General features: G+C 40.4%; 1 protein-coding gene across 1 annotated transcript; it reads right to left on the minus strand.

Moving 5' to 3' along the window:
- Nucleotides 1–1,934: 1,934 nt before the first annotated feature.
- LOC136476151 (spermine synthase-like) lies at nt 1,935–9,126 on the minus strand. Its single transcript, XM_066473869.1, has 12 exons — nt 8,939–9,126; nt 8,099–8,316; nt 7,969–8,013; nt 6,897–6,973; nt 6,694–6,816; nt 6,409–6,513; nt 6,254–6,326; nt 6,039–6,110; nt 5,562–5,757; nt 4,019–4,148; nt 2,684–2,758; nt 1,935–2,560 (listed from the first exon to the last, which is right to left on the minus strand). The coding sequence occupies exons 2-12, from the start codon at nt 8,283–8,285 to the stop codon at nt 2,483–2,485; spliced, it is 1,161 nt and encodes a 386-aa protein (XP_066329966.1). The 5' UTR covers nt 8,286–8,316; nt 8,939–9,126; the 3' UTR covers nt 1,935–2,482.
- Between the last annotated feature and the right edge of the window lie 527 nt (nt 9,127–9,653).

The raw sequence follows: 9,653 nt of genomic DNA on the forward strand, positions 1-9,653 counted from the left end.
GTCTCTATGAACCAATTTGGTTTCATGCCCAGAAGATCAACCATGGAAGTCATTTTCTTAATAAGACAAGTTATGGAGCAGTATAGGGAGAAGAAGGACCTACACATGGTTTTTATTGACTTGGAGAAGGCTTATGATAAAATACCAAGGAATATTATGTGGTGGGCTTTGGACAAACATAAAGTTCCAACGAAGTATGTCGGGCTCATTAAGGACATGTACAATAATGTTGTGACTAGTGTTCGAACAAGTGATGGAGACACGGATGACTTTCCGATTAGGATAGGACTACATCAAGGGTTAGCTTTGAGCCCTTATCTGTTTGTCTTAGTGATGGATGAGGTCACAAGGGACATACAAGGGGATATCCCTTGGTGTATGCTTTTCGCCGTTGATGTAGTGCTAGTTGTTGAAAGCCGGACAGGAGTGAATCAGAAATTGGAGTTATGGCGGTAGACTTTGGAGTCCAAAGGTTTTAGACTCAGTAGAACTAAAACTGAGTATATGAGATGTGACTTCGGCACTACTACTCGGGATGAGAAAGATATTAGTTTGGAAGGTCAAGTAGTGCCTAGGAAGGATACCTTTCGATATTTAGGATCAATGCTACAGAGAGACGGGGATATTGATGAAGATGTTAGCCATAGAATCAAAGTAGGGTGGATGAAGTAGCGTCAAGCATCTGGTGTCCTATGTGACAAAAGGGTGCCATAGAAGCTAAAAGGTAAGTTTTATAGGACGGCGATTAGACCTACTATGTTGTATGGTGCAGAATGTTGGTCTACGAAAAGACGACATGTTCAACAGATAAGTGTCGCGGAAATGTGTATGTTGCGTTGGATTTGCGGTCATACAAGAAGAGACCGAGTTCGGAACGATGATATACGTGATAGATTAGGGATAGCACCAATTGAAGAAAAGCTTGTCCAACACTGGTTGAGATGGTTTGGACATATCCAACGGAGACCTCCAGAGGCACCGGTGCATAGTGGAATCCTAAGCCAGGATAGTAACGTGAAGAGAGGCAGAGAAAGACCGAAGTTGACTTGGATAAAGACAATAAAAGAAGACTTGAAAGGATGGAATATATCAAAAGACTTAGTCTTAGATAGAAATGCTTGAAAAATAGCTATTCACGTGTCTGAACCTTGATTGCTTCTGCTTAGTTTTAACTCTAGCCTACTCCAACTTGTTTAAAACTTAAAGGCTTTGTTGTTGTTGTTGTTTATTGTAAAATGAATAAATAAATAAACAAATCCTTCACTTGTGTCCAATGGGCCGGTCTGGGATTGTTTGGTTTAGGAAATGGTAAAAGTTTATTTCACCTCCGTTGATTGTGGCTGTAGTCTAATTTTAGGGGAAAAAAGTCTAACTACTTTCTCCAAGTTTAGTCTACTTCGTTCGTTCTAAAATAAATAACGACACCCGGTGCAAAGAGCCCCCGCTTTGTGGGGGTCTAAGAAAGAGTGTTAGTGGCAAACCTTATCCTCGCTTGTGCAATGCGAGAAGACCGTGACTCGAACCCAGGACCTTCCGGTCACAGGCGATAAGACTTTACCGTTTACACCAGGTCCGCCCTTCCTAAAATAAATACACATCCTATTTATAGGAGATTCAAGCACTTTTAAGTTTGAACAAATATATACACAAAAGTACTAATGTGCATGATGTGTAATAAGCATCACTAGAAAATACGTTACGAAAGCACATTTGGTTATATGATCATCTAGACGAGAATTTGGTATTTGGAGTCCTTACCAAAGTCTCCACAAATACATCAAAAATCAAGTAAAAAACTATATAAATATACATGCAATCCCTACATTTATGATCTATCAACTACAAAGATAGATGATTTTGCACTACCAATCAATGTGCAATATCAGAAAATTATAACATTATGCAATTTGCACTGAAAACCAATACCTAGACTCTGTGTAAACCCCATATGCTACTAGTCTTGATTTTTATCCCACCAACACATTGTTCGTAATCCATTCTAGGACAAAAACACATTTGAAAACCATGATAAAGATACCATGAGAGGTTGACATCACTACATCTGGTGAGCAAGATTCTCTACATATTACATCACTCAACAAGTACCGGTACGATTGTATAGTGGAACCCCTCCGGACTTAAAAAGACTTTGGTGGTGAGAAATGACCACCACATACAGGCGCAACATACCGCCAAAATTTTAAAAGTTAAATGCACGTGGAATGCTCATCACGTCACACACTCGTATCAAACGTTGCTGTCAGTTCGTCTGTTCCTTAGCATGCTAACCTCATGTCATTGTTTGGAGAATAAATTATTGACACATGATGCCTCGTTATGCGTCAAATCGCAATGCCACACCCTCAATGCTGATGCTTATAATATGTGATAGTACGAGACTCTATCCAATGGTGATACTGGAGGTAGGGCGCCAGGAAGGAATGGTTTCTTGATATCTTGTAGTAGGTCACTGAGTCCTGGTCTAGGATGCAGTGAGAATTTCACTCTTGGATGCAAGAGTTAACTTCAGTGGTGTCACTGCTGTTTCCTCTGCCTGCTCCTGTGACATGGTGCACAAATTTTGTGCATATTAATTTGTTTTCAAAATATTCTTAAACTGTGGAAACATGCAAAGTGCAAGAAGAGTAAATAAATCACTTGTCCCAATTTGAAAAGAACATACTGTTTCAGTGGAAGCACAATATGCTTCTAGCTCTCTCTTTGCAAAGGTCGGAAGAACAAATGCTGCCCTATGCATCTGTTCAATGATGAAAATTAATCAGGGTGAAGGAAGCTTCATGGAAGCAATCTCAGATAAGAGTTGCAGTTTAATGCGTGAGCAAAAAATAGGAAGAGTAGGTATACCAATACCCCGATATTACAAATGGAAATAGACACAACTGGATTGTACTACCAAATCATACAAGCCGTGAACCTAACTCCTGCGGTCCTGCCCTGAACTAGTTGGTATGGCTGAGCCGTATTTTCCACTGACTTCATTATCATTACAACATATAAGGGACAATCAACAAAAAATAGAATTTCTTAGATCGTGTCATTAAGATAAATTCTGCATACTAGGACAAATGGCAACACAGGTTACAAAATCGCAAGGCAGTGGTCTAGCGCCTAGGAAGATTAAGCCCTGATTAAACGTGATTAAATATTTGTGAATTTTTCACTTTTATTTATTTATTTTTGCTGCTGGTAGCATAATCAGGAGGTTTATATGTAATAGAAATTCACTACATAGAGGTTTGCATAGCAGAGTAATATAAAGCTTAAAGCATCACATATTCACAAGGGGACAAGGCACTCAATCAGACAACCAGTAAACAGAGAACCGAGATTTAGAAGAAAATCACAACACAGATATAGAAGTACTGAGTTTTGTTACTAATGGCTAAATCAGATCTCGAAAGAGAGAGAGAGAGAGAGAGAGGGGACCAAATAGGAATTCAATTTTATGCAGAGGTGACTAGGTGAGAACTATCAGAGAGGACCAAATAAGAATTCAATTTTCTGGAAGTGACTCGGTGAGAACTATCAGAGTAGCACGGGGAAGCAGGGAGGATGAGCACGTGTGAGGAGCTGTAGAGGTGAACGAGTCAGGGAGGGTGCACGTGGGGAGCCGGGTGGTGCTGTGGCCGCGGTGATGCAAGGTGCTCAAGCTCAGATTCCTCTCGCAGTGGGCAGGGGAAGCAGAAGATGCGATAGCGGTGGCTGCAAAGAGTCATGACACAATTTTTTTTTCTCCATGACGGAGGAGGTTTTTTTTCCAGTGGACGCCCTAAGCTTACTGCTTGCGGTTCTTTTTCCCGTGCTGTCACGCGCCCGCACATGATCTGCCTTGCTCCAGATTTCCCCTGCTCTCACATTTTATTGACCGCTATGGCCTAGGCGATGCGGCAGGGGTCTACTTCGTGCTTAACCACAATTAGGCATACACGTAATTACGTTTTTCAACATAGAAAATATTGGCGAGACAAATCCTGTATGATTGATTAAGAAAACGAACCTCTGAATTATAAAATCTGATCTCTCTTCCAGATTTTGTAGCTCCTTCCACCTTTTCAATTGGATTTATAGGAGTCAGAAAGTTGACCGATGGACCTTCTTTGGCACATAGTAAAAACCCAATTACCCCACTGCAAAATTCAAGTAAACTTTCTGTAAGAAGTTCGTTCGAAACAGAAACACTTAAACACAACAAAGACTTCTTTATCTAGAACTGCAAAGACTAGAACAAGCATTTGTAACAACTCACAACTACTAAGGACACCATATCCCAACTAACCTTCCACACTTGGGAAACCAAGGAATATGGAAGGATTATAATCCTATGGAAAGTTTCTTATGTGTTATGTCAGAACAAAGGAAGAAGTCCCAGAAACTCTTACAAAATGATTCAATACAAATAAACTTGAAGAAAATTTAACATGAAGTTAGAATAGGAATGCAAGTGGGTATCCAATATGTAATTCTGAGTCATAACCTTAGTTAATTTTAATTCCATTTTTCTTGCTTTGAATCCGGATTAATTAATTTGGATGATACAATGATCCTCCCTCCCTCTCTCGTAAGTCAAACTTCACTTTCACCAAATTTACACAAAAAAATGGAGCAAGGAAAGACAACTCATCGTAACAAATGCTATTTTAAGTAAATGATTTTTTTTCTCAAACTACGCAGGAGAGCTACGCGTCATTTCATTAAGGTAGAAAAAAACAGTACACGAGTCCAGAAGGACCCAAACCCGAGTACAGGAACAAACACACAAGGAAACATGACCAGCGACCACAAGGCCTAAGAACCAAGGGCCAGCAACCTGGGCATGAGCTTAAATAAATGATTTTGACACAGGCCTGGTGCAGTGGTGAGAGCTGTCTCACTGAGTCACCAGGTCGCGGGTTCGAAGCAACCTCTCCACAGATTTTGCGGGGGGAAGGCTTGCCTCGGTTTTTCCCTTCCCCAAACCCCACTCATGTGGGAGCCTCCGGCACTAGGTCTGCCCTTTTTTAATGGACACCCATGTTGTTCCATGTCGTTTAAGAATAAGAATTTTAGATTAAAAAAACATCTCCCTCCCTCTCACTCTGATTTTGTCCTAAGTCAAACTTATATTTGACAAAATTTATAGAAAAAAATGGAGCAAGGAAAGAAAACTCATGCCAAAAATGCTATTTTAAGTAAATGTTTTTAGCAATGGGCACCCATATTTTTTTCCATGTCATTTAAGACGAATTTTAGATAAACAGCTATCCATATGCATAGTGCATAGCTGATGCATGGATAACAAACCAAAACTAAATCTTCACACAAATAGATGGTTGTTAGGGTTAGTACATGCAATGAAATAGAAATAACTGATACATATATTTAGAAGAAAAAGAAAATAATGAATCGATACTATTCAGAGAGACCACAACTGTGAAAACTAAAAAAGTGAAATTAGAACTGATTTTTAACTTTTAAGTACGCACCATTCCATCAATAATAAAAATGATCTTAGGACCGAAAGGATAAAGATAAGGAGACTAGAGAATAGAGAAGTGAAGAACCTCGGGTATGTTGGGACACTAGTCCATGCATAGCGTACAGAACCCTTGAAAGTTTCACGACAAATTGAAAGCATATCCTGAATCAAATGTGTATGTAACCACATACTCTCAGCTTGATTACAAAGAACGCCGCCAGGCCCCAAAGCTCTAGCAATTGTCTCAAAAAAAGGTTTCTCCACAAGTTCCTGAGCAGGCCCTGCAAATGCCAGTAACTAAGAAAATAAGATTTGAGTCTTTGACTGAAAGTTTATAGGTCAAAGTTCTTTTTGAAAGAAAGTATGAGCAAATTATTCATCATTTACACAGAACAGCTAGGAATGCAATAACCTAGAAATAAAGAAGCATTGAGTTCAGGAGTAATATAATAGGAAGCAGAAAACCAAAATGCACAGAACAGATATACAACACCAAAGACATAGCAAAGATTTTCCATGGCACTGTGCTCAAGAAAGACAATGCATGGCAGCATAAGCTCACCTATTGGATCTGATGAATCAACAATGATAGCATCATATGTCCCTTCAGGAGCATTTCTCAAGAATTCGACAGCTAAAAGCAGAAGAAAGACAATTCTTGTAAGTTACAGTTCAAGAACTGAGTATTTACCAATATCTAAAACAAATAGGAAACTTCAGCAGATATAAAAAAAAATAATGTAGTTATATCATGGACTCATGGAATTATCGGCATACCATCGCCCACATGAAGTTGAACACGAGGATCTTCAAATCCAACAGACAAGTGTGGGAAGAAATCTTTGCAAACCTACAGAGTTCAGATCTATATCAGCAAAGTATAATTAAGCAATTAAACTTGAAAAGGTTAAGGCATCAAAGGACAACTTTACATCAATAACTAGCTGATCAATCTCACATATGTCAATAGACTCCACTGAACTATGTCTGGATATCTCTCGAAGTACACCTCCATCACCACCACCAATAACTAAAACCTGCAAAGTAGTTCCTAAGGACATAAGTCACTACAGTTTCCATTCAAATTCAAGTAAAAAGAAATATTCCATGTACTGAGATATAGCTGCAGAATATCTTCCAAATGAATCTCTGCTAAGCAACACAGCATTGTCTATAATTTCACAATATTGAGGAAAAACAAAGATCAGGAGACATACTTTTTTAGGGGATGGAATTGAACAAAGTGGTAGGTGAGTAATCATTTCCTGGTATGCACATTCATCCTTGTCAGTCAACTGAACAATACCATCAAGCACAAGGACTTTCCCATAGGTCGATGCCTGCATAGAAAAATTACCAGGTTTAAACAATAGAAGCTAACTGCAGTTTCTTATTTCTGGTATAAACAGCTGATGTGAACCTCAAAAACTAAGACTTCTTGGTATGGCGATTTCCCCTGGTACAAGATCTTCTCCACTTTCAAAGAATGGGCCTCTCCTATATATGAGAATAAAATGACAAGAGATATGAGAAAGTACAATTGTTTCACTCTGGGGCAAATGTCAGAAAATTACTGCAATGAAGAACAATTGGAAATTCCCTTCAATGCCAATATATTATAGGATGCCAAACAAAGGAGTTACGGACAAAGACCACACTGGGGAGTATAGCCAAAAGCCCAAAACACTGATGATCCAACATTGGCACATAAAATTTAACACATTACAGGGGTCAGGAAATGAAACAAAAAGAGCATAGGCTTTCCTGTGGAAACGACAAAACTATGCACACTACCATTGACAAATATATATTAAAAAACAAAAGTAGCACTCATCTGCATATGCACTCGGTCATTCTGCCATGAGGAAAAATTGCGCAGGCATAAGACATGCAGCACTAGCACAGTCAACAGACTATAGGGTGTGTCTTACAATTTACAAACAACAAATAAATAAGAACAAAAACAAATCCTAACTCTGATTAACATGCAGTCATGCACTATGCTAGATCAACTTCCTGTAAAATTTCGTGACGATTTTTAGATTGTACTATAAGGGTGTGCTTGTCAAAATACAGATAGATACCAACTTAGGGTTCCTTTAGGTCAATCATTTCCCATGGGGATTGGAGGGGATTGAGCCCTTAGAGATGTCAAAAACCATTCTTTGTACAAAAGCTGGACAAGTTGCACATCAACTTTCAGCAAATGCTTGAATTTTCTTTCAACAAAAAGCCAGTCAAAACTCTAAACCACTTCTCACATAAATAAATTCCAGTTAAATCACTGAATGAAAATTCATTTGCAATTTTAATAATTGAGCACTGCATCCATTGAAGCCTGAAGTTGTCAAGCCAGTAACTACATATCTATCAGAAAAATGATATTCCGAAGACAAACAAACAATTAAACTTTTGAATTTTGGAGTAAAGTCCCTCCAGTAGACTATTGTTAGACATAAGCTAAACAATATTGGCAGTGGCTGGACAAGTACCTGGCCACATCGGGTTATTGTAATATTGAACTTTGCTGGCTTTACCTGCAGAGGCAGCAATCAAGGTCAAACAGTAATAAGTTGTACTGTTGTAGCATCTATGTTATCAAGCAAGACAATCAAGGCATACCACAGCGTGATCGTGGTTCAGTGAACCATCCTGAAACCACGGTGGCATGGCACTTGGCCTCAGACTCTGGCGCGGAGGCTCTCGCCTTGACACAGCAAGGGGGCAGCGGCTTGGCAGAGCCATCGCCCCCACTCCCCTTTGCCTGCACCGCCCCATTCAAACCATTTCCTGCGCCTCCAGCGTCCATGGACCCTGTTCCTCTTTGGAGTTCCCAGCCTCTGGATCAAAGCAACAAACAGCACCAAGGCTAAGCGGCAAGCGATTGCAAGCACAAATCAACGAGCATCGGTGCCAGCACGGGAATGGAACGCCGAACAGGTTGCAGGGTACAGGAAAACGTGGGCCTCGAAGATGGAAACAGACGGTGTGGGCAACTACCAGCCACACCACGCCAACTTTATCTTTGCTGGTGCTGGCTACGAAGACGTGGCTAGGTTAGAGCATCATAAGTCATGATTAACCCAATCAACTTCAACTAGTCCTGATATAGCATCCCAACTTCTCAGCAATTAAAATAACGGTGGTTTGGAAGGAGATCCCTATCTTTTTGCCTTCTATATATGGAATATAATAGCCAGGAGCACCCAGGCATACGCATTTGAAAAACACCACCTGGAATGAATAATGCGGGGAGGAATCGCGGCTCTTATTCGATTTGAGGAAGCACGGAACTAATACCGATCATAAGCGACTGTGCGGATGGCCTCTTGAAACTTCTAGAAAATACTCGACTGTGTGCGGATGGACTCTAGAAACTTTTAGAAAATACTCGACTGTCTAGAAACTTCTAGAAAATACTGTGGCGTGTGGTGTAGAGGCGTGCGGGGCGGTGCTCCTTACCAGGTGGCAGGTGCGCGATGGCGAAGCAGGGCGGGGTGGGGAGGAGGGGAGCGGCGGCGCGAGGGCTGAAGAAATAGAGGGGCGCCGGCGCGCGTTGCTCGGTGGTGGCGGTGGATTCTCTGCAACTTGCGACTCCTTCCCGGCTTTCCTTTTTTTTTCCTGCTTTCCCTCTTTTGGAATCTGTGCTTTGTGCTGCGGCCTGCGAGGGGAGCGTGCGTAGAGGCCTGGAGAGATCGGGCGTGGATCATAGTCACCGTACTCCCAAGAATAGATCTCATTCTCGATCGTCGAGAAGTCAATTGTTTTTAATTTTAACCAATTATATGTAAAAAAAATATTAATATTTATAATACATAATTAGTATCATTCATCACATAATGACTAGTACGTTTAAAAAAAGGTTGTCTGATGCGTGTGAGTACATGGTGAAAAATTAATTACAATCATGGGTTTTCATAGGAACCTAAAAGTCTACTATTGCATATTATTATATCTCTGGTCAATCGATTTTATAGTTTTGGGTATTGAGTCGATCGATGTTTATATTTAAGATGGTACATATCCCCCCCCCCCCCCCCCCCCCCCCCCGCCTCCCCTGCGTGACAGCCATTTAACGTCCATGATGTGCGTCGGGAACGGCTAAAGAACTTTTTTTTTTTCTTAGAGGCCGTTTGGATCTATAGAATTTGATTGAATTAGAATCATATTGTTTGGT

Source organism: Miscanthus floridulus, chromosome 8 (assembly GCF_019320115.1).
Source record: "Miscanthus floridulus cultivar M001 chromosome 8, ASM1932011v1, whole genome shotgun sequence".
Classification (NCBI taxonomy): domain Eukaryota; kingdom Viridiplantae; phylum Streptophyta; class Magnoliopsida; order Poales; family Poaceae; genus Miscanthus; species Miscanthus floridulus.